At 46.9% G+C, this 25,484-nt stretch overlaps 1 protein-coding gene across 1 annotated transcript in view; it reads right to left on the reverse strand.

Moving 5' to 3' along the window:
• Window positions 1-4,344: 4,344 nt before the first annotated feature.
• Window positions 4,345-25,484, reverse strand: part of LOC119386959 (uncharacterized) — a 33,652-nt gene continuing 12,512 nt past the window's right edge. Inside the window, exons 2-5 of the mRNA XM_037654250.2 lie at window positions 12,373-12,524; window positions 8,724-8,791; window positions 5,665-5,751; window positions 4,345-4,738 (exon numbers count right to left, since the gene is read on the reverse strand). Coding sequence (XP_037510178.1) covers window positions 4,602-4,738; window positions 5,665-5,751; window positions 8,724-8,791; window positions 12,373-12,524 — 444 coding nt within the window. The 3' untranslated portion in view covers window positions 4,345-4,601. The remainder of the gene's footprint in view (window positions 4,739-5,664; window positions 5,752-8,723; window positions 8,792-12,372; window positions 12,525-25,484) is intronic.

Raw genomic sequence — 25,484 nt, forward strand, 5'->3', positions numbered from 1 at the left:
GTGGGCAACTGTGCAAGTGCACCTGTTGCCTTAGGGACACGTTGTGGTTACTTCGCCAATTCGAAGAGAGAATTATGGCTCAGTGGGCACATTTCAAACGTACTTGCAATACGCATTCTAGGGTTGTCTGAAACGGCCAATTTTACGCATGATGACGTTCTTTTCCTTGAGGCATTGTTCAGGTGTCTACCTAGAAACGAAGTCAGGCTAGCGATTGAGATAATAATAATCTGGGGTTTAACCTCCCGAAACCACGATATCATTATGAGAGACGCCGTGGTGGAGGGCTACGGAAATTTCGACCATCTGATGTTCTTTAACGTGCACCTAAATCTAAGTACACGGGCCTCTACCATTTCGCCTCCACCGAAATGCGACCGCAGCGGCCGGGATCGAACCCGCGACCTTCGGGTCAGCAGTCGAGCACCGTAACCGCTATACCACCGCGGCTAGCGATTGAGAAGGCAATGTGAACGGGGCGCGATTACGCTATCGCGTTGTACTCTTGCAAACGAAGCTCAAGCGTCCTCCAAGTTTTTGTAGGAATTGGTCATGTATCCTTGTAATTGGCTATATTTCCAATAAAAAGCATTGCACTGTGGTTGAAAATCCTCTTTTTTATTTTCGTCTTCGACAACTGCACCTGGCATTTTTTTTTTTCAACTAGGGTGACGCAAAATGACACTTTGAAAGAAACGTTGGCAGAGCGACGACCGACAATTTTTTACTTTTATTAGGTCATGCCGCCGGCTGTTAGGGACTACAGCAAGTGACGCCGTGTCACTTGGAGCGCGAATAAAGGCAGGGCACGGAGGTATCCTGCAACTACGTGTTTAACTGCGAAGCTGCTTAGCTAGCCGTAATGTGTGGTTCCTAAAAAAACTATCATCATCATGAACGGGTATGTGCCACAGAACTTGGCGAGATGCTACTACTCACCGCTCGACGTGGAATGTAATAATTATGAGAACGAGTTCCGAGAAACAGAAGAAAAGAAAGAAAGAAAGAAAGAAAGAAAGAAAGAAAGAAAGAAAGAAAGAAAGAAAGAAAGAAAGAAAGAAAGAAGGAAAGGAAGAAAGAAAGAAAGAAAGAAAGAAACGTAAAGATGGAAAGAAATATATCAGGAAAGAAAAAGACAATAATTCTTGCCGAAGAAAAAAAAAACTTCAAGTGGCGTGATTCGAAACCGCGCACCACGATCCGAAGGGCAGCGTCCGAACCACTCGGCTATACAGACACGCTATCAGAACATAGCATAGCCTTGTATAATATAGAGCCTTTTCATAAATACGCCACCTGACGGTGGGCTTTTCGTCAGTTTCGTTTCGCAAAGGGGCATGGGATAGCCAGCGCCATCATGAGGGCATGGAAAGCGAGCCGTCAAATGCGTGAGTGCTGTGATGTTTGTGTTGGCGGCTAGTTCTCCGTGTCATCCGCTGAAATCTCACCGTTTGTGTGCTTGAACGAGCTCTTAGTACTCTCCGTTGGTCTTTCTGAGGTGCGGACCGCTGCACAATGAGCAACATTTTGTACCCTTCAACGGGTTGGACGAGCAGTTTGGCTCGACTGCTGTGGTTGCGGGACCGTGACCACAGCCAGCTCGCGTGCGCGCCCGGACCAGGGAAAAAAAGGCTCGCCGAAGCTACAAACTTCTCACCGAAGGAAGGGACGTCACTGTCGCGGAACTATGCGACCGCAACCGGTGAAAATCCTGTCTGCCGCAAGCCACACCACGCAACTATTTTCCGGACGCCACGCGTTGAGTATATTTGTATTCTGTGGCGTAGCCAGGGCAGGGGGGGGGGGGCACACCGGGCCCGTGCTCCCCCCCCCCCCCCGAAATTGTTTTTGCCATGGTACACAGAGCACAAAATGACACTCGACCACATCTGCCTGCCCGACCCCCGCTTCAGATCAAGGTGGTGCCTCCCCCCCCCCTAAAAAAATTCTGCCTAAGCCCCTGTTTATCTGTACTAAAAAATGTTGACACGTGGCTTACGATATGCGAGTACTGTCTCTACTAAATCAATGGTACGCAACTTCATTTTTATTTTTCTGGCTGGCCTTACCAACCCTCGCAGTATTTCTGCACAAACAATCTATCGCAATTCACCGCATGCAGGCATTCGAGAGAAGTATATTCATTCGTAAAAGCAAGGCTACACATGGCGCTGTGAAATAAGCACGTCCGTTTCTGTAGCGCGTTTACAAAACGGCGCACTTCCGCGCGTCCGTTTGACATCACGTACGGAGAGAGAGCACGTGCGTTTGTTGTTCAAGTTTTATCGCGTACCTTATCGCTGTTCTCGTCGCGATATCCTCGATGGTGGCACATGGGAACGCAGCACGTCTGCACCATTGCAACACGCCGTCTCTACGAAAAACGTTGATGACAGTTCACGATTCGGCGGTGCTGAAATGTCACGCACTGGCACGTTGCCGAAGCCTGCGTCGTCTGCTGCGGTGCCCTCACAATGGCGGCAGACTGTAGTTTGAGTGCGCGGCGCTAGGGGCGCCCTTTTTCGAAAAGGGTCTATAGTGTAGCTAGATGGCGGCAAAGGAAAGTGAGCGTGAGAAGGAGAGATGTGATGATGAGGAGGAGGGTGGTGAGGAGGAAATCCCACTGCTCACCACCGGTTAACTAAAATAGAGAGAGAAAATATATAGAAAGAAATAGAAAAAGCAAAATAGAGAGAAATTATGAAAATAAAGACATATAAAGACAGATAGACTTGGCACGACTAGTGCGAAGCTGGCATACTTGGGACCGGGAAAGGCAACGGCGGCTGCAAGAGCCCGAAGCGACGGAACCGCTACGCCAACGACGACGTGCCCGTAGATCTATGTGAGGTGCGAACGCTCGGTTCGGGAGTTCGGACATCCGTGTCGTAACTAACAAGATAAAGCCTAGCGACAACCTAAGCGCAGCCAGACTACACTTCAGAACTATCCAGTTTCGCTATTTGTAGCCTTGCGAAACTTAGTGCAATCTTCGCGCAACTTTTTTTTTCAATGTGGACCTCTAGCAACTCTGAAGACTTGAAAAATATGTACATTCCTTTGTAGTATACGTCCCTGATATTGGGAAATAGATTTCTTGTCTTATTTCGCATCTGAACGTTGTTTTCAGGAACAAGCAGAGCTCGCGCCCAGTCGAAACAGGCATTGATGTAATGTTAGTGCCCGCTGTGTAGAGCGGCCGTGGCTTCGAATCGTCTACCGAAGCTTGCTAAGCGCCTAATAGAAAGACACCTTGCCGCACCGTGTAACAAGGGCGCATTTGTTCTGTTTGACAGCTTCTTTGTGGTTATGTCAGGTACAATTATTTTCAACAACCTGCATCCAATTTTCAGCACAAATGATCTGTCGCGGCCGCTAGGCTGGGTTGGTGATATAACTTTTAGTAACTGGAATGATGCAAGTAGCTTTTTTTCTGCACAATCAAATAGAACTACTCGACTATAATCAGAGCGGCTCAAAAATAAGTAATGGCCTTTTTGAAAAAGCTATTTTGAAACATCAACGGTTGTTGGGAACCACATGTGTTTGAGAATTATATTAAGTTACCACGGCACACGACAAAGACACAAACAGTTATTCAAACAAAGAACAAATGCAGAAATAAATATAAGCTCAGTTTATTTCGTCTAGAGGAATAAATTCTAGAATTACAGCTATTGTGGGCTGTTCGCCATAGCTGTCAGTTTCTTCCGTGAAATTCCTTCCATAGCACAGTCAAATAAAATACTCATGAGTTAGAGCTTCAGTTGTTCTCGGTAGGGAAATAATACTGTGATAGAGAACTGTTGTACTATTTTTTCTGTAAGTGTGCTCAAACTTCTGAAGTTGGGATAATGGCGGAACATCTTCGGCAACAAAAAATTGTGTTGTTATTCATATATATTTTTGCAAAACGAATTTCAGAATCATTGTTCTGGGTCCGAAAGTTGCATGTAAATTAAATGTAATGAAAATCGGGAATGGTGACACGGACGCCGTCTTGGTCCATATCTGGATTCGCCTAGCTGCGTACAGAGTTACGTATATTGGACAGTAGCGAAAAAAGTCGCAGCGCGTGCTGATAAAGAGATCAATATGCAGCTTGCTTTGTGCCAAGAAAGCATACGGTGATATTATTGTTGCATAGCGCAATGGTATCTTCGATATATTTTTTCTTGGATGCATTCAGTGTTGTCATAAAGCGTGCATTCAATTAGCCGGCCAGGCATTCACGGAAATGAACGTCCTGAACTAGAGTAATAATAATAATAATTGCTCAGGCCTCTACGTGCCGAAACCACAATACGATTATGTGGCATTTCTTAGTGCACAGCTCCGGAAATTTCGAGCATCTGGGGCTGTGTAACATTCACTTGAATCTACGTGCACGGGGCTCTAGCATTTCGCCTCACTGAAATGCGACCTGCCGCGACTGCGATTGAACCCGCGACGTTTGGGTTAGCATCCGAGCATCGTAACCTGAATCACCGCGGTGACTGTAAATTAACATTTTACTCCTATTTAATGCCCTAAGCAGGGGATATCCGCAATAACTTACGCCTGATTCGGCGTGTTAAACTTAGATTTCCAGAAAGAGCGCCTTAGCGATTGTCCTCCAATTGACTGCAGGTGTCTTCGTCATATGCCACCACTTCGACGTCGCAGTGTTGTCGAAATTGGTCAACGCACGTCTGAGGAACCTCGTTCTTGGATTCATTTGTAACCCACAGCATGCACTCTGGAAAGATGTGGTGACAAACACAATTATTGCGACAAAATATCGCAGACGCTTTAAACATTTTAGATCTATAATAGCCGGGCGGTTTTCCTTGTCATTAAATTTTGTCAGCTACATACGAATGCGTGCGTGACTGAGGGTTCCTTATGTATCAGCCTCAGTCTATTCCAAGTCGAAAGCCATCTTCTTTATCTTCTAAGTCGATGTACTGAACCTCTAGCGCCCACCTCCGAAAGCGTTCTGCTACTAATGTGGTTTTGCAAATGCCCCTAGGATCAAAAGCATTGTAAGCCTTGTGAACCTCAGCATTTTTACACTGTCTCCGTGATCGGCCCACCTTTGACCAAGCACTGATTTCGTGATGACATCACCTTGTGACGTCACCATAATGACGTGATGACGTCACAAAATTTGGTGATATGCGACGTCGCGACGACGTCATATGGTGACGTCATAACGTGATGATTTTTCCATCACTCATGTCGACGCCGCCGATGTGGGAAGGCGACGCGGGACGCCGGTAAATTTTCGCGTTTGATGAGGCATCTAAGGCTTTCGCCATAAAATGGCAATCGGAGAATAAAAGGGTGCATTCGAGATAGTTCAGGTGTATTGAGCTTCACTTCAGCAATGTTCAAGTGAGGAAATATGTGCGTCCATGAGGTATGCGGCACCACGAAGACTATAATATTACGTTGGACACTCAAGTGCTGTGGAAAACCGATGTAGCACGCCTAAACAGCCCTGAGATTCTGAAGCAGCCATGTCAGCCAGCAATCATCGGCAGAAGTGACGGAGCGCTTTGCTTTTCCAGAGTGAGCCGTTTGACGCATAACGCCCGAAACGACTCACTCGGGAAAAAAAAAATTGCAGTGAAGCGACAGATCGCCAGGTTAAAAAGGCAGGTGGCACTACCGTCTTCTCACCTTCTCTTCCTCCATATGGAAGTTGCAAGAGAGCGCATGCCGCGTAATCTGTGTAGACTGTCTTCAGGAGTTGCTCTGTACCGTCAGCTGAAAATTTGAAGAAATTCATAGCAGGAACATCATTTGAATAATTTTTTATTTGCTGACAAAATTTGCGTCCTTCAAATATTAAGCTGCTTAGGTATGCAGATGCAGATGTTTTGTAGCTGCGGAATATTCACTCTTAATCATAAAGCTATATGGGGGGAGTGCTCACGCAATTGCACCTTAATCTACGAATCATCCGCACCTCAATAAGTTCTCGCGTTAGCTTACCTTTTTTTTTTCGTATCATCGCCCACTGTTCAAAAAGGGGCTTGCAGCCAGACGTGCTCCAGTTTAAAGGGACACTAAAGTCAAATAACAATTTATGTCATAGTGAAAGCTCAATCTATGACAACGTCTAAAACGGCAATATTATCAACAGCAGTGCCCTACATACCGAGAAATTAAGCTAAATGTATCGCACGATGAGCGCCACGAGCGGGAGATCTTGGAAATGATCCCGATGACGTGAGAGAGTCCAACTGCCATTAATCACTCGTAATCAAACTGGCTGCAATAAAAAAAAAGAACCTTCCGTGCATCAAGAGACGTAATAAAATGCTGCTTGTTCGTTTCTGTTTGATTCATGGAAAAAAATCACGCCATATCCACGAAGTGAATGATGATGAGTGGGCGAAGCTCCGGAGGTAATCTGGTAAACCGTGAATCCCCGTAAATTTTGCCCACTCGATCATCATACAAAGACCTGACACACAAACGCGGGGGTCCTCATATATGACGTTAAGCTCAGGTGAGCGTTTGATGTCGGCGTTGCCGTTTTGCCTTTCGAGGGCGAGAGTGCGTTGACGATCGTTTTCATCCACGGCAGAAAGATAATTTGTAGTCTGGAACTCGCTTATACTTCATGGTCATCAGCGTCATCGCCTTCGTTATCACGTGTAGTGGGTACATTCCACTATACTGGAACGCGCTTATTCAGTCGTCATCAGTCGTTATCGTCATCTTTATCACATTGAGTGGATACATCCCACTATGCTTGGCTACCTACTACTACATACTACAAAGCAGGGACAGGCCCACACCCTGAAGAGCTTCGCCCCTAAAAAGAACCTCTTCGGCGTTGCGATGGGCAACGGCGCACGTGGTTCAAAGGTTCCGTTTTCGCCGAAATGCGCTTCGCCCGGCGCCCTGCTTCGCTCACGCGGTCGCGTCTCAGTGGTAGTTTCGGTATCGCGTACTGCCGCGTGTGTATTGCGCGCTCGTGAAAGTCGCTCTCACAGAAAGTTCGACAAAATGCCGCATATATGTGATGTTGTTGGATGCCCGAATGGTTCACGCCGCCTGTACACGCCACCGCGCAGTAATCACGGGCAAAGTTGGGCACAGCAACAGTGACGTGAGAAAACCGCTTTTAGGCGGGTGATTTGAAGTGCGCTAACGCGATGCGGACCAGTAAAACGTGATTTTATTTCAAAATAAGCACTTTCGTGGCACAAAAGTAGCATTACGAGGTTTCTAGACCACTATTTCAACAATCAACGTCGGCTTAATATTTGCCTTTAGTGTCCCTTTAAGGCCAGAAAACTATCGCGACTATTTTTGCCGTTACAGACATGTTCTCTGTGTCTGTCAATAATGCAGCGGACAGTTTGTCCTGCGTACTGCTTAGAACACGGAAGAAGTATCTTTTAGACAACTTCTTCGGAGCACTGGAGAAGGGGATTTTAGTGCCTCTTAAAACGTCCTCTGTTTGAGTTTGAAATTTTGATTTTGTACAGGTTGGCATTTTTTTTCCGTGGCAAAGAGGACTGCCTTTACACAGGCCTGCGCTCCGATTCTTTCAAGCTGTAGGGCATGCCGTGGATATGCGGAACCGCAACAAGCTTATGCGGATGTACTGACGCATTTTGCGTATGGTCATGCTCCGAGGGTTGAAGCTTCTTGGACAAAGTTTCCGATACTGAAATCTCACCGTGTCAGGGATAACCAGCATTCGAAGGTCGCTCAGATTGCTCATTAAGTGCAATGTCCAATAAATGGGGGCACGACTTTTGTAGAGTATTGCGGAAGTAAAATTAACAAGCCTCAGTGTTAGAGTTTTTTGGGAGCGGAATGGCATGGAAGGTTTGTTGCTCCTTGGCTGCTGTGTGACGCAGGTACCGTAATTGTGGAGAATGAAGGCTATGTCTACAAATATCCGGATATTATTAGTTGTCAACTTGCAAGGTAATAGAGAGCTTTAAAACATTCCCTGGTGAACTTGGGGGTGTCAAGAGCGAGCGTATCACGCCACTGCAAATAACACTCAGCAAAAATTTAAGAAAAAAGAGCAAATCTGAAAATGGCCTTAACTTTTTGGTAATTTAGGTAGCGGTATTTAGGTCGGCGCTGGAAAAATAATAGATAACGTTATTGACTCGTCTACTCACCTCGCGTACGTGTATTCGTACGAAACTAACACCAATATTTCTTGCGGAAGACAATCTTTTGTCAGTTGTTATCATTTTCTGTTACACTGTTGCTGTTCAGTTATTGCTTTTATATCATATTTTGTATAGTACTAATGTGTATTTCCACACATTATAACTGGCTTTTTAGTGTATTTTACATTTGTGAGCTCAGCGGCAACTTCCGCACTAATCGTTGTCATACCTTGTTAAGGTGCCATTATATATTTATCTATATTATGCATTTGCTGTACTGCCCCCTTAAACAGTGGTCCATGACGTGCTGATGACTAAATAAATAAATAAATAAATAAATAAATAAATAAATAAATAAATAAATAAATAAATAAATAAATAAATAAATAAATAAACTGGCGCCTATTCGTTGCCGACTCTGTCTCCTTGTATGCATTGAATTATTTATGGACAGCAGCTTATGCGAAGATCAATAATATCGACAATCATGCAAGAAGTTTATATGTGAAGGGAGCGAAGTCACGCATGGCGGATGATTTTTTTTGTTGCAATTCAGCGTAGCTAAAAGACGACAACGTGTCGCGTACTTACTACCATCCATTGTGAATATAGCCTGGTCAGGCGTGGGTCCCGGTTTGAAGTGAAATATGATCTCCTTTCTGAAAGCAAATTTCAATAGTTAGCAGGGGTTGATTTTCACGTTATTCTCCACGACTAGATTACAGACGTTCATACCCAGAGATGAGAAAGGACACACGCTAGTCCAGGCCCGCAGGCCAGGCAATTTTTCCGGGGTGTCCCAATTTCCTAGCCCCCCCCCTCCCCCTCCCGCCATTGCAATGCGCCTGCACTAGCCTTACCTTTCAACGACTGTTGACGGTCAGAGCTCCTAAGTGTCCCTTCTTGTCATAGCCTTTAAAATTTTCTGCGCTACACACTAAGCACAAAGTTACGTACACATCATAAGTGCAACATGAGTTGCAGGATATAACAAATATAATGAACCAGCATTTATAACACCGTGCATTTGTTTATATAGGGGTATTTTCGTGAAGCGTTACCTCATCGAGAAGGAGTAGTCATGATTTTCAAACAAAACAAAACACAGTTGAGCACATAATTCATCACCAGAGCAGCCCACCATCAAAAGGTCCTACATATCTACGATAACCTGCAATTTGCTTATTCCAGTAAATTTTAATGATAGTTGATGCACTAGGTTCCCCGTGTTTCTGGCAGCACTCAAGTAAAACGATGGAGCTAGTTCCTTTTTCTCAGGTTGCACCAACTCGCATGTGCACACAAAACTTCCCGCCAAATAATGCGCTTTCAAGGTATGTACCTTGCAATGCGCGCAGTTGCTTAGGGAGCATTAATGTTGGCCCAGAAGCCGAACCATGCGAATATATTAAGAACTTCCTATATAATAACAATAGCTGACAAAAAGGCTGACTATTGAAACTACATTTCGCAATCTTTCCTACATAAACTCAACAGCGATCTCATATATTTGTGAAATAAATTACACGTCATCCTCCTCTATGGGCAACCATGCTGGGATGCGGAAGCATCGCGGGGTGTGTGCATCGAGTTTCCTTTTCTCTTATGTACTTATGAGACGGTGGTTGTCGAGGCGTTTGAATTCCCGCATGCCGAAGCTGACGTTTACGTTCGGCTTTCCGAGCCTTCCTCTGCTTTGTGGCTGTGGCGCTGCCGCTGCAACTAGCCTGAACATTGACGTTGTTCATGGCGTTTCATGTCAACGCCGACGTTGACGTTGTGAACGTCGTGAACACCATGAACACCATGAACACCTTCCACAAACACCATGAACAACGTCAACGCTGACGTTGACGTTGTTCATGGTGTTCACGGAAGCACAGCGAACGTGTGCTTTCGCAGCCTCGCAGCTGCGAGATTCGCTTTCCGGCGTTTTCGTTTACGTTCAGCTTCGCGATCGTCCATAGCGCCGTTGCGAAGGAGAGTGCAACGGGAGCGAGCGCGCGACGCATTACATAGGAGCACACAGCTGTAGCGGAGAGACAAACGGGAAGGAGAAATGAAGCGGAGGCAGCGCTCACGCCACCACCTCCACCCCGCCTCCTTCCACCTCCTCACGCTCACGCGAAGTGAGGGGGAGAGTTGGCGCATGCGCAGTATGGGTGCGGACGCCGCAGCCCGGACACTGCGCCGAGCATAAGACGCTTTCTCATCTAATCTAGTATATTAACAAACAGGCGTCAAATCAAAGTCAAATACCTTCAGACATGTATGTAGTTTTAAAGTTACGAAGGGCGTGCTTATTTTTTCTGTCATAAATGTTGATATTATCGCACGTTTGAGTAGCCGATAGCACGCTCAATTCAAATATATAACGTCAACGCGAAGATGAAATACTTTAGGACCACACCGGTGCCTGTCATCGGTGTCCTCGTTGTATTTTTTTTTACAGCCAGGCCTGATGCGCGGCGCCGTAGTCTCACGACGATTCAACCATCTTTTATATCTCGTCAGTCTCGTGATTCTCCTCAGGAAGCAGTAACACTGGGAAGCCTTTCAAGCACTAGCGAAAGCAACGAGTTTTAGTACGCTTTAGGTTACAGTGTCCCTTAGGATTTGAAAGAAATAAATTTAATGCATTACTTCAAGGTGCATCTAGACTGGTACAAATGCCACAACGCTGATTACCATACAATCTTGTTCGCAAAAGAACGGTTTATTCGAATTCTGGCATTCTTAATAACAAAACTTTATTTTTAATGGCGAAGCTGCTTAAGCCGGAGGTCAGGACGTTAGGTTTTAACAGAAAACCTTGTCGAGCGATGGCGTAAATATGCGTCGCTAGGGACGCGTGGAGGCAAGGAAAGATGGAGGAGAGCGGAAATGGAGAGGATAAGAAATAAAAAGGGAATGATGTTAAAGCAACTTGCTCGGCGATGATCGGGTATTCCTTGAATCCTCCGTACAAATTCCCCCATCGTCACATATATATATATATATATATATATATATATATATATATATATATATATATATATATATATATATATATATATATATATATATATATATATATTGTGTGTTATATACATTATATACACAATGTTTAATAATTTACAAGCGGCGACAAGCGAACCGCGCTGCTTAGGCTGTGCGAGCCCTCGCTGCTACCGCGGCCTCTAGAGTAGCGGTAGTGAAGTGCACTGAGTGAGCTCCCGGCGAAGAGAAAGGAAGCGCGCCGAGAGCAAGCGCAGTATGTGGGCGTGCTCCTCTAGCAGTGACCTATCCAACGAGAGCACGCGCCGAGTGTGCAGCTGAGTGTGCGGCGCCGCTTGAGTGGTGGCGCGCCATCTAGTGAGCGCGCTTGAATTACCGAAGAGAGCGTTTCTTGGAAATAAAATTTTCAGCTCCGTGCACTTTGAATGTGCCCACATAACATATAAAAAACCCAGGCAAAACAAAAATTGCGACCGGGCAGGCATGTTCGTTCTCTCGTGGAATCACCCCTCTTCAATTTCCATCGAAAATTACATCTCTACCTAAGTGTTTCTCTCGCCTCATTGGCCTTAGATTCCGCACTTTTTTACTGCTGCTCTCAAGGAGACCTGCAAATTTCCTCCATTTACCCACCCCACCTTTCTTTCACCGTGGTCCACAGCTCACGTTAAGGGTAAATACAAGGGCGAGGCGTGAGGATGTGGAGGTTAACATTTGAACTTTACGCCATGTAACATTATTCGCTTCTGCGATCTTAAACAGCAGGCACAGTACATGCGCCGAGGGTGGAACGCCTGGATTCAACATATATATATATATATATATATATATATATATAATATATATATATATATATATATATATATATATATATATATATATATATATATAGTTACAGACAAGACTGAAACAGCGGTTATCTTAATGTTATTTGCCAACGGTTTCAACCGGGCAACTGGTCTTCGTTAGGTCGTATGTACAAAATTATTCTTTTGTGCATAAGCCCTAACGAAGACCAGTTGACCGGTTGAAACCTTCTAACCTTCTAACGCGTCAGCCTTAAAGAGCTGGTTTCGCAGAACTGATAGATAGATAGATAGATAGATAGATAGATAGATAGATAGATAGATAGATAGATAGATAGATAGATAGATAGATAGATAGATAGATAGATAGATAGATAGATAGATAGATAGATAGATAGATAGATAGATAGATAGATATGACACAAAGTCATACATACTTTTCTTTTCCATTGAGTCCCCCCAGCATCCAGACGTATGTGGCGCTTGGAGGGTCCTTGTGAAATTCCGTTCGCCTCGCGGTTAAGCAGTCCAGGTCTCCGTCCTGGTCAACATCCAGCATTGCGATGCCGTACTCATGCATTTCGAAGATCTGCATTATCAATGAAAGAGTGTGTGAATATTTTATTTGTAAAATTGGTTGTTATACTCTACACAAGACTGCACCTGCTGCTGCGGTTATTCCAAGATTTTTGTAAATGTGGTATTTTCATGGAGGCGTTGTAGAAATGTTCATGGCTAACGTGTCTTACCGCCTGTAATGTGAAATTCAGGTAAAATGTTTTATTTTGTGTAACAGCTGTGCCATATAGCAAAGCAGATGAAAAAATTACACCATCTCCCGCTAAAGGGGACCATGAGGCGATGCGAAGCCGGAGCACTTGCACGATCGCGTTCCGTTGGCGTTCGTTGGGCATGCTACCGACCTCGCGTCGTGGAACGCGAAGAGGTACGCAAAGAGGAACGCGAAGTGGTACGAACGTCATGTTTTCCCTCTAGCCTGGCCGTAAATTCTCGCAGGACGAGCGGGGAACGCGATCGACAGGTGCGGGGGGGGGGGGGGGCGTAGGAGCGGAGAGAGAGGGGGAGAGGTGAGTTGAGAGGGCGGATGGGGAGAGAGGAGTGAAGAAGATGTGTGTGGAGAGGGTTTGCGCATGCGCAGTAAGGGTGGCCACGCCGCACACCACCACCTGATTTAACTCCGCATAAGATGATTCGCATCTAATATCCGTGCGTCGCATTGTGGACGAATGGCTTGCCGTTATGTCTAAATAGTGATAATTATTAATTTGCTCCCCTTTAGCTTTCCTTAACCCATTCAGCCCTGGATTTTTTACTTTGGCCGGAGGATATTTTTGAGTGCGTTTTCTTGATGTTGAGGACCTCAGAAGGCCACAAACGAAAAATTGAGGCAGTGGTCCAAATATTTATGGATTTACAAACATAGTGTCAAATTAGGTGATCAGGGCTCAGTGGTTTTGAAATGAGAAAAATGGATTCTCTATTCCTGCTAGTCTTATTCGGCAGTGTGGAAGCCCTTGAAGTACCTTCGGGACTTCGTCCCGAAAACGGCGTTTACCAGCCTCGGCGCCACCCATAGCTTAGTCCAGACGTCGTCTTCTTTGTGACTCCCAGCTCCGCGAAAATGCTACATTCGTACCGTAATGGCGGGGTAGATCGCAGTGGACATTATTGAAGAAATACTCCCCCAAGAATTCACACTTTTCGTTTTGTTTCCGAGCTGCTAGGTTAAATGTTGTGTGGTGGGGTCAAATAACACCGCCAGGGCCGAAATGGTTAAAACAAAGACTACTTTTCTTGAGAAGCCCTTGCTATGTGGATTCAATTGCACCTGCTGCAGTAGAAGTTCAATTTTGCTTCACTGAGGAAACGCCAAAGTCTATAATAATATATCTGGGGTTTAACTTCCCAAAACCACGATATGATTATGAGAGACGCCGTAGTGGAGGGCTCCGGAAATTTCGACCACCTGGGGTTCTTTAACGTGCACCTAAATCTAAATACACAGGCCTCAAACATTTTCGCCTCCATCGAAAATGCAGCCGCCGCGACCGGGATTCGATCCCGCGACCTTCGGGTCAGCAGTCGAGCGCCATAACCACTAGACCACCGTGGCGGGGCGACGTAAAAGTCTGACTGACATTTTAAGATACCCAACCTTCGGGATTAGCACACACTATTTATTAGGCACGGGAAGTGAGAGGCGTGTACAGTATTGCAAAATACTAAGAAAATAGAGGCGGGCCGTTTTACTTTTAAGGCACCGCATTGCCAGCAATACCAACACAGGAGCGCTCGCCTTATCGACCTACTACTTTTCTTTCTTTCTTTCTTTCTCTCTTTCTTTCTTTCTTTCTTTCTTTCTTTCTCTTCTTTCTTTCTTTCTTTCTTTCTTTCTTCTTTCTTCGTTTCCTTCTTTCTTTCTTTCGTTGTTTCTTTCTTTGGACCTTCATCCAAGTGCTTTGCAGCGCGACACTTCAGCTGCTACAGGCGATAACGACGTCATGCCTTCATATCCAGGAAACGATAAAATGTGGCAACGTGAAATGAAAAGTCACCCCCGTAAAAGTTCAGATTGCCATATCAGAAACGGCTGATCGCTGACAAGCCCACGATCCAGTCAGCGTCAACTATTGGAAAACAGCGATTACAAATGCGCATGCGGCGCTCGCCGCACGTGAAGTTCCGTACGCTCGTTGGCACTTAGGTTTTCGTGTACAACGCCGCCACTGATATCTATGAGCTATAATAGCTTCGCTTAAAAAGGTTGAGCCTGGCGCTTGGTCTTCTCGGGATACATACAACTTATGACCACGGCCGCTTCATAATTGAACACTGGTGCGACATCGGTTGGGGCGACGCCGTACGCAGGGCTACTGACGCTGGCCGGAAAGAATATCAACCTGACAGCGACAAAGTGTCTAACCGTATTGGCTTGGTGTTGGTCCAACGCCGATAGAGTCGTCGCAATCACCACGGTTCGTTGGCGCACAGGATCATTATGATGATTAAAACATAGGTTTATGGACTGGCGACAGGAAATGCGAAGGGTCCTCTAATTCAGAACCTTAATAGGCTCCGGGCCCTCCGAACGAGTGTCCCTGCTGACCTCAGAGGCACTGTCGCGAAAGGCGCCTTCCTACTGCTATGTGGTGCGGGATAAAATGAAAAAAAAAATGGCGTGGCTACAAGTCACGGCATGAGACCGACAATAAAACATCGACGCTGGTAAGTGTCTCGATCAATGTTGCTAAACATTAACATACAAAAACGCCAGGCCTGCGCGGAGAGCACAGCACAGTCACAGCGAAAGCTCGAAGAGCGGCATGTCTAGAACCCGTTATAAACTCTCTTGTGCCTACTAATACAACTACACTAGCAACCTACCCACTACGCCACAAATCATGATTTTTAGGGGCGAAGCTCCTTAAAGCGGCACCCGTTCGTCCCCGTCGTAGTGCGTAATTAGTCTTAACGCTAGTACCAGATCTTGACCTCCAATGTGGTGCCGGTGGGAGGTTTCTCCTGTGCGTTGTTGAACAAAAAAAAAATCGCAGCGTGCGCATTAACTAAAAGCCGAATTCTTCTGTCTCTCATTCCCCATTAGCAGCCATTGGCATGTTCCAGTAGGAAATGTTAGTAGAAGTAGACGTGTAAGTGTTAGCTAAAAGCCGACTTCTTCTGTCTCTCATTCCCATTAGCAGCCATTGTTTACCTCCAAGGTAGTGCCTGGTGAGATTTCTCCTGTGCGTGATTAAACAATAAAAATTTTGTTCAAAACGCCGTTGATTGATGAAATAAACCAATGAAAGACGCCAGATGTTTTCTAAAAGCAAAACAAAAAGACGCCAGATGTTTCTAAAGCAAAACGAAAAGACGCCAGCTGCTTAACGAAAGACGCCAGATGTTTCTCCCTTCTTGTATAGGGTCTTTTTGCACAGCAGTTCAAAGCATCCGCATGGTTCTGAGGTAGGATACTGGGCTCCCATGCAGAGGGCCCAGGTTCGAACCTCGTTCCAGCCTTTAATTTTTTCCTTATTTCGAGCGATAGTGGTTACGGACACCGGCGGCGGCGGACAATTACGGCGCAAAAAACGGCCCTTGTTGTGATCTCCTAACAGCTTTCGCTGTAAGAAGGCAGGAAGGGGACACAAATGTATCTATCACTCAACGGATCGAAATGGTGTCAAAGTCACTCATAGAAAGGAAGAAAACGTATATTACTGAAGTTTGTCTCACGTTACTGAAGTTAGTCTTGACCCTAAATTATTTTGAATTTCATTCGTCCTTCTACCTGAAAATGTTCAGCATTAGAGTGAGAACCACTTCTGCGTCAACATGCGCCAACGTTTTATGGGACAGTGAGAGTCAGAGCTGTTGAAATCATGTCCAGTAAAGCCTTCCACGTATCTCCAGTACACAGACTGCATATCTGTTATATGGGAACATGGCGTAAGCGCACAAAACGCATTCATTGACCACTGTAACAAGTTTCATTGAAGTATTGAATTCACCAAGCCCTATTCTTACAGTGAAATTAACTTCCTAGACACAACGGTATCTATTGAAACAGGAAAATTAAAGCCGACGCTTTACAGAAAACTAAAAGAGAGCCAACAATACCTAGATTACACTTGTAATCACACGCGGCACTGCAAACAGCAGGTATTTGTCGCACTGGCGAAGCGTATAAGAACGATCTGTAGCGGCGACTGTAACTACGCTCACCACTTAAGCAGTCTAAAGAAAACATTAGTTGAAAGAAATTACCAGATGCTATAAACAAGGTCTACGACGAAGCATGTTAACTAAATACGGTATCAACACTAGCTAAGAGAGCCCCCGTAGCACAGCCCAACCAGCCGCCGGCATTTATAACCGAATACTCAAATGCGCTGCCAAGCAGAAATATTATCCTACGTAAGTATTATCGAGTGCTGACAAGCAACGAACGCCTTATAAAAACGTTTCCTGAGGTGCCAATGGTCGTGTGTCGCCGCAATAGGAATTTTAAGGACATGTCAGTGCATTAAAAAGTAAACCATCAATCTACTGCCCACATAACACCTTGTTCTCGTCCAAGATGTAAGACATGTAAACACCTTCAAGATGACGTTGTAGTTAAAGGCACCGGAAGTGATTACGTCCACCTTATATAATCTAGTTCTTCCTCACCTCGTTCAAACGTTATCTACATGATCGAATGATTATATTGTCACAGACGGCACATTGGAGAAACAGGACAGCTTGTTAGTGTAAGATTAAACGGGCATCGTGAGGACACGGCGAAGGAAAACCGAAAGCAGTGGCACAGAATTTTAATGTAGCAGGTCACAAATTCGACGATCTAAAACTTTACATACTTCAGTCACCCTTCCGGTACCTAAGAGACAGAAAATATACGTCATACCTTATTCACAAGTTCAATGCACTCCAGCCAGCAGGTATTAACGTTTTTAAGCAGGTGGTGGTGGTGGTTATGATGTTGCAGTAGGCGGGGTTAGCCTGTCCTGCATGGCCGGCGATTGTTCCGCCTGAGCATCACCTGAATTTTAGGTATCTCTCACCACGTGTTGGGCAACCCAGTTTCTCACAGGAAGACCAGAAAAATTCGTTGCACACTCCTCCTATTTGCCGCGGGCCCTTCAGGTAAAATCTCGTCTTCAAATGTCCGGTGCCTTAGACAACATTTTTGCAAGATGCGGATCATCGCTGCTCTTTCCACGTCAAACTGCGGGCGAAGGCAGAAAGTAATGTTTAATGACCCCGATGTCACCACAGAAGGCAGAAAACGGGGAAGCGTATCGCCCAGTCTTGAATGACCAAGCCGAAGTGCGTATGCAGAGCCGGTTCTTATGCGGTACAACAGCGTCGCTTGTTCAAGAGAAAGTCCATGGATTACACATGCTTGATGTGGAAACTTGTAGATGGCCTTTAAATGATTGCGTATCGCATCTTTGTTGTTCTGGGAAGTCTTAGGAGTTCTTACTTTTGGAACTGATGTGCGCGCCTCGCATGCAAGGGTATCAGCCTTTTCATTGCCTTCAATGCCAATGTGGAATGGGATCCACTGAAACTTTACATTAAAGCTCTTGCCAATAAGATGTTTAATGAGCGCCAGAGATTGTTTAGTGAACGTTTCAATGGGTAAGCCATGATGCAGTCCTTTGTAGCGCCGACTTGAAGTCCGTCAGCACTGCAACATCTAGTGCAGAAAAGGATTGCAATTTTCGCAAAGCCATGGAGATTGCACTTCTTTCTACCGTTGTGGACGCAACCACACGATCAAGGCAGCCCGACCATGACATGCCAAGGCAGGGTATGCAGAAAGCCGCTGCTCGGCTATCCGTTATTGTGCACACCGATCCGTCGGTGTACAATGGTAGGTGGCCATGGTACATGGCGCTCAAGTGGTCCAGCACAAGAAACTTTGTTTCGCCGGTAGCTTGAGTACGCTGAAGTTACAGGCAACATCCACAAATGACCATGGACAGGTCCATAGGGCACCGTTAAGGCAGTTTGAAGCCTAAATATTGAATGTGTTCAACGCCTGCGTTGACATGTTAGCCAGCTCTTAGCCTCCTGATAAGCGGCATGACTGCTAAGGACTATCCCAGTCTTGAGAGCTGCGTCAACAAGGCCTTGAGACGCCAAAAGGCGTAGCGGAAGGGACTCGGCTTCATTGATGACCTTCTCGTTGGAAGCCGCCTGAGGAACTCCCTTCGCCAAGAGAAGACCCTTTCTGTACAATGCCTCTAAGCGTTTGAACTGGCTTGGTGACGGTGATTTCAGCGCCATCTGATAAAGGATGCGGGTTGTTATGAGCGAAGTATTCAATTTAAGCATGGAAACAGGATTGTTTTCGCAACGTACCCCTGCCATGCGAAGCAGAGCGTGGATCCTTTGCACTGATGAAGTCACTATACCATCAACCGCACGTCGCCATAGTAGCTTGTTGCCGATAGTAACGCCCAGGAAACGGACACTTGTTGCATAACGAATTGAGTGGCCTCGAATATTCAGCGACAGACGTGTTGACTTCCGTCGCACTCCTGGGAAGAGCATGAAGGCCAATTTTTTTCGCTGATAAAGACAGGCCAAGTTTCCACAAGTGACGTCCAATGAGTGAAATAGCACCCTGTGCTATCCGGGCCAAACGTTTGTGTTGATACCCTGTGATACAAATGCAGATGTCATCGCCGTTGATGGATATTTTAACGGCTTTCAGAGCTAAGTTCAGACTGTCCAGGATATGCGGGCCATGGCAGCATTAAAAAGCAGGGAGATAAAACACTTCCTCGTGGGACACCGAGGGAAACGCGTCGATCTTTGCTCGTTACACTTTCAAGCTTAAACCAGAAAAATCGGTCTCTGGGAAATTCGTGTACGAAACGATGAGCACTTCCCGACACACCCATGGCTGGGAGCCCGTGGACTATGCCTGCCTAAAGCTCACAATCATATGCCTTGGCAACGTCCATGAAGAAGGCGAGTGTTGAGAGGCCACTGATAATGTGCTGCTCGTTGTGGCTTAGTAGGTCCAAAACACTGTCCTGGGTACTCAGTCGTGGGCAAACTCCCGTCATACACTGATGGCCATTGTCTTCCTTGCTCAAGGTACCAAGTTATCTTGTACATAATAATCCTTGCACCAACTTAGATACACATGATATAGGTGGTACCGGTCGATATCCTTTCCGTACTACAGGACTGGCACCGCTCATGCTGTCTTCCAAACAAGTGCGATCTCTCCCGTGCTGCAGACATAATTAAATATGTCATGGAGGGTCCTTTTGCGCTCATATGACAGATTTGCCAGCATCGGATTGCTGTTAAAATCGAGGACCCACTGCACAGAGTCTTCTTAATTTGCTAAGTGCCATAACCAGCTCTCGAAAGGTGAATGGCTGTATCCATCGTGTGTAATAAATGAGGTGACAGAGGAAGCGCCGCTGCTGCTTACCTGCCAGATGTGTATACGTCTGCGAAATTCTCTCCAAGGGTTTGCAAATGTTTCCGCTTGTTTCAAGGCGAGTGCTTCAAATGGCCTGTGCGAGCGGATCTTCCCATATCATAGTCAAGGGTGTAAACGCCGATTAACTCTCACAGAAAGCGGCCGATTGCTCTTGAATACATCCGATATGGTACATACACAACAAAAACCAATAAGAGTTAAGCCCGTCTTGTAGGAATTTCTAACTTATCATTGGTAAGTCCTGCTTCCTCTGACAACCACTGCTCAGCGAAACGTGTACCCCCCACCCCCTCGTTTTTTCTTGTTTTGTAGCGTTAGCTAACTGGCATAGGCCGAGCCAGTTTCGCGTGCTTCCTCAAGAGCCATGCTGCGCATGCGCGAGGATCAGTGATGTCACGCAGCTTACGCACCGGAGCCGGCACCTCCCGCGCACTCCGCCGCCACTGGTCTGTGCTTTCCAGGGGAGTGACGTCATAGACGTGTCAGACGTATTGGCGCCGGCGCACGCGCACCTATTTGCCTTCACTGTGCAGTCGCCGTCTGACAATGCGCTGGAGCCGCTTGATAGCGTCTCTGACTGGCGATTGCCAGTGTGGTATAAGCCTGGAAAAGGAGAGCGCAAATGGTGCTCAACGGCGCAGAAGAGCGGAGAAGCTTAACTCATCGGATCCCGAAGTAGTTGCCTGGCAAAATAAAGATACATGTGCCATATAATACGTATACCGTGTGTGTGTCATTGGAGCAGCAGTAAGCATGATAATCAAGCTAGTCCTAGACAATCATGAAAGCTAAGAATAATCAGCTGAACCTTTGCTAACGCTACGTATATCCTGGCATAGCCGAGCTAAGCCACTGCAACATTTTTACAGCGAAAGCTGTTATGAGATCATTTCACCGGCCGTTTTTTGGCGCCGTAGTTGTCCGCCGCCGCCGCCGGTGTCCGTAACCAGTATTGCTCGAAATAAGAAAAAAGAGTAAATAAGGAAAAAAATTCCAGGATGGAACGAGGTTCGAACCTGGGTCCTCTGCGTGGGAGCCCAGTATTCAACCTCTGAGCCATGCCGGTGCTTGAAACTGCTTTGCAAAAAGGTCCTATACAGGCTTCATGTCGGGAAGGAACCACATTAGCATATGCAATATAGCGTGGTAAAAGAGTAGAATAAGCACCAAGCGTCGCACAACGCGAATTCTGTAACCAGGCGTCACACAATGCGAATTGCGCAACGAGTAGGTCGTTGAATGCTTCCAACCCATTACAAAGGGCTCTGCCATAATTCTTCATCGTCATCAGGCACAGGATCAACAAAGTGCGCATAATGCCTTACATGCGTTTAGCAGGTACGACGGCTCTCTGTAGACTGAAGAAAAATGACACAGCGCCTGCTGCCCTACTTCTAAAAATTACAATGATTTATAGCGTAGTGGGCTCCTCGCAAGTGCACTTGTATTGGTTGCCAAGGAAGCCCATAAGCGTATGATCCATTTCCTTGGGGTCTCGGTAAAGTTATTCGCCCCCCCCTCCCGTCTCTCTCCCACGTCAACGTATGCTATACAGCATGACGGGAGAGGGAAATAGCGACCGGGCGTCACCCAATGCAAATTACATAACTGGTGGGCCGTTTAAAGCTTCTAACCCATTACAAATGGCTGAGCCATAATTCTTCATCGTCATAAGTCGTCGCGTCAACAAAGTGCACATAATGCCTTACGGACGTGTAGCTGATGCCTCGCTTCTCCGCAAAATGACGAATAATGGCTGAGTAGGTGCTTCCCAACTTTCACAGAAATCTGATTTATTGCGTAGTGGGTACCTTTCTAGTGTACTTGTAGCCCCAAGAGAGCTAGCTTACAACGGGATCTAGAAACGCCGCCCTTACAGCTTTCGCTGTGACTGTGCTGCGGTTTCAGCGCAGGACCTGCAGTTTTTTTTTCATGGAATACGCATTTTCTTCTCACTCACACAATTTGTCACGGCGACCACCTCCGCCCCCCTTCTCCGCTTTCACAGCTGCCCTCCCGTCCTCCTTTGTGCCGGGGAGGGCACGAAGCATATACACGAGGGCACGAAGCATATACACATGAGGGCTAAGGAAATCAGCTCCAGCCTTGAAGAAGACAAGTCCACTTGTCGAAACTTCGGCTCGAACACCCAGCTACTGTTTAAGGATTTTTTCATTAACATTAACCTAACGTTTCCTGCTGTGACCCCAGCTCCACCGGCTCAGCAGGAACCAAGGAATGCTTGTAGTGTGAAGACGCACGAGGTTCATTCTCTCAGCGCGGAACGTACAGCCCTTTCTTTTCTATGCCTTTTTTTCGCGCCGTGCCAACGTTCACTACCGAATGCGGCCTAATTCACTCGGTTGATGGAGGCAGCAGACCTGCTTTCGTTTCGAGCTGCTATCTATCCTCCTTCCTAACCCTTTATTTTCCCACCCGTCCCGCGCTCCTTGATGTGTAGTCTGGAGAAAGTAGCATCCCTTGCAATAATCACATCCCCTTCGGGAGTAATGAATAACTGAGCACCTTGCTATGAAATGGTAGTGCTTCGGATGGTTAATCTGACCGTAAAGGCATACTGTTTCAAGTCTTCGAACCTACAGGATTTCCCGGAATACTTGCCACTAGGAGCTCTGAGGCTGCGGTTGCTGAGCTATTGTTGAAAGTTTGAGTATCTTCAGAATACTAGGCAAGTTCATTTAATATAGTAAATGGACTTCTCTAGTTTTAATGCGATAGCGTTGAAGACCTCGTTTCGCAGAAATTCCAGTGTCAGCATCAGTGTCGGTGTTAGCGTCATTGGTTATGAGCGAAAAATTAGCGTTGCCCGTAAGCGAAAAGTAGAGGAACATGCTAATGATATAAATAATTAAAATCTCCGGTTCGGATCAGAATCGTATCCAGGCTGTCTCCTTGGCAAGCAGGTGTTCTACCACAGAGCGATGCCTTTGCTTGAAACTGTATCGGAAATAAACACTGTATGAAGGTCATGTAGTGGGAGGAGTCTCCTTAACGCAGTTTAATATCGCATGGTAGAAGCGTAGAATCGCGCCAAGCATCAAAACATATGAATTGCGCAACGAGCCGTTGTTTTAAGACTTATCCATTACAAAAAGCTCAGGCACGTTTAATTATCGTCATCAGCAAAAGTATCAACGAAGTGAGCAGCTGCGTAGGTTCGCGTGTGTTCTTACGAACGCATAGTGGGCCCTTCGCTAATTCGCAAAATGAAGAATCAAAGCATAGTGGGCACTTCGCAACTGTAGTTGCAGTAGGCATTGTTGGATAGTGTGAAACGGTCAGTGTTACGCGCACAGGCGATCGTTTGCTTGCTAATAATTCACAAGGCTATGCGCACTGGGCCTGAAATTTACGCTATCAGGTTCTGCTCCTGTAGGCGAAGCTCAAGTGTCCTCCTAGGTTTCCATGCTGACAGTTTAAATTTTAAAAACGAAGCTCTTAAAGCTTGAGGCAAAAAGGTCTGTCCGACCACAGAATCCCTCGGCGCCGTTACCTAGCAACAACCAGGTCACAGCTGCGCACTACCTGGGTTTACCCCACCTAGCCGCGCGTCCGCTGAGGAGCAGCCGCCGCCAAGCCACAAACACCGATGGAGCCGCCGCGCCGAGCTCCGCCAGAGCTAGTGTGAGGTCAGCATAGCTGCGCATCGCCTCCTCCGCGGCTGGTGTGACGTAGCATAGCCGTGCATGGCAACCGTGACGTACTATGGCCTATGCATAGCCGTGTAGTAGCTAGCATAACCGATGCATAACCGTACCGTAGCCAGTATAGCCGTGTCACAGCAGGTTTCACGTCAGCAGTGTCGCTTAGAAACCGCGTATACGTCATAGCTACTATAAGTGTCGGTGCGTTGGGCCCTCTTTAAGCAGTCTGCAGCCATGGCTCGGCCGAAGGAGATGCGCATGGCCGACGAACAAGCCACTTACCGCAACTCTCCGCGTGCTGCTGAGCGAAAGTGTAACCGTCAACAGCAACTGAATCATGCGTACGTCGCCCATGAAACGGCTAGGTAGCGGCAACGACGAGTGGACCCGGACTATGCTCGGTAAGAGCACGAGGCGCACCTGGCAAGAAAGCGGGCAATGCGAAGTTCGCCCGGCATGGCGCGAGCCGAGTAGGAGCGACGAATAGGTGGTAGAAACATTTATTGCCAGTGTGTGAACGTGGGGGCCAAGCCCCCTACATGGCACGTGGGTGCTCCCTCAATATGAGGGGGCACCCTTACAAAGCGAAGGAAAGTCCCTGAAGCGCAATCCTCTTCATGGCGCAGGAGATGATCCGGCGCTGATCGAAAGCAGAAGTGCTGGTCATGATGGACTCCCAGTAAGACACCGCCACAGCCGGTGATGGGGGATGAGGGAAGGTGGGGCATGTGAGGAGGATGTGTAGGAAATCTCCTGGTTTGCCGCAAAGTTTGCATGAAGAGAAGAATTGGTCTGGGTATCGGGCGTTTAGTAATATGGCGTATGGAGCAGTTTGAGTTTGTAGGCGTCGCCAATGTGCGGCCTGTGCTATGGTTAGGGATGGGGCTGGGGGGGTGTATACTCTTCGTTGGTCCCGATAGTACGAGAGAATATCTCGAAAGGAGAGGCAGGCGCTCCTCGGCCGGTGGAGGGGGCTCCATTTCTCCTGCCCGGAATGTGAGACCTCGGGCTAGGGAATGAGCCTCCTCGTTGCCAGGGAGGCCGGCATGTGCTGGCGTCCAGACGAGTGTTATGGAACGCTGGGGCTGCCAGAAGCGTAGTAGGCGAGCAGCGGTGCGGGAAATGAAGCCATTGGCATAGTTCAGGATAGCTGATTTTGAGTCGCTTATGATTGTGGAGGCAGATGTAGAAACAAATGCAAGCGCGATGGCTGCCTCTTCTGCCTCTGTGGAGGAATTGGTGATGATTGAGCACGACGTTAGAAGCTTTGCCTGACTGTCAGCTACCGCCAGGGCCATACGGGATCCTGACGCGTATTCCGCTGCGTCCACGTAGACCACGTCATGGTCCTCGCTATACTGTTTCTCGAGGGCCCGAGCCCTTGGCGTTCTGCGTTTCTCGTCTCGCACAGGGTGCATATTCTTCGGGATTGGGGGCACGTTGAGGTGAGAGCGGAGGTTAGAAGAAAGAGGGACCCCCTCGGGTGAGTGTGTAATTGGGGTTAAGTTTAATTGGGACAACAGAGTGCGCCCAGCCACTGAATTAGACAGACGAGATCTTTGTGCCGTAAAGGTGGCTTCCGCGAGTTCCTCAAATGTGTTATGTACACCTAGTTTGAGGAGTCGGGCATTGGATGTGCTGGGTGGAACGTCGTAGAGCCGTTTTCGTGCAACTTCGTATTAGCGCGTTAACCCGGTCTCTCTCCTTTTGTCGGAGGGGTAGGTAAGGGAGGGCATATGTGGTGCGGCTTATGATGTAAGCCTGGGTGAGGCGTAGCGTGTTTCGCTCGCGTAGGCCAGCCCGACGGTTCGCGATGCGGCGAATCAGTCGAGTGGTCTGCTGAGCGTGTGTTTGGAGAGTCCTTATGACTTCTCCGTGTGCGCCATGCGAG

The sequence above is a fragment of the Rhipicephalus sanguineus genome, chromosome 3, assembly GCF_013339695.2.
Source record: "Rhipicephalus sanguineus isolate Rsan-2018 chromosome 3, BIME_Rsan_1.4, whole genome shotgun sequence".
In the NCBI taxonomy this organism is placed as follows: Eukaryota; Metazoa; Arthropoda; class Arachnida; order Ixodida; family Ixodidae; genus Rhipicephalus; species Rhipicephalus sanguineus.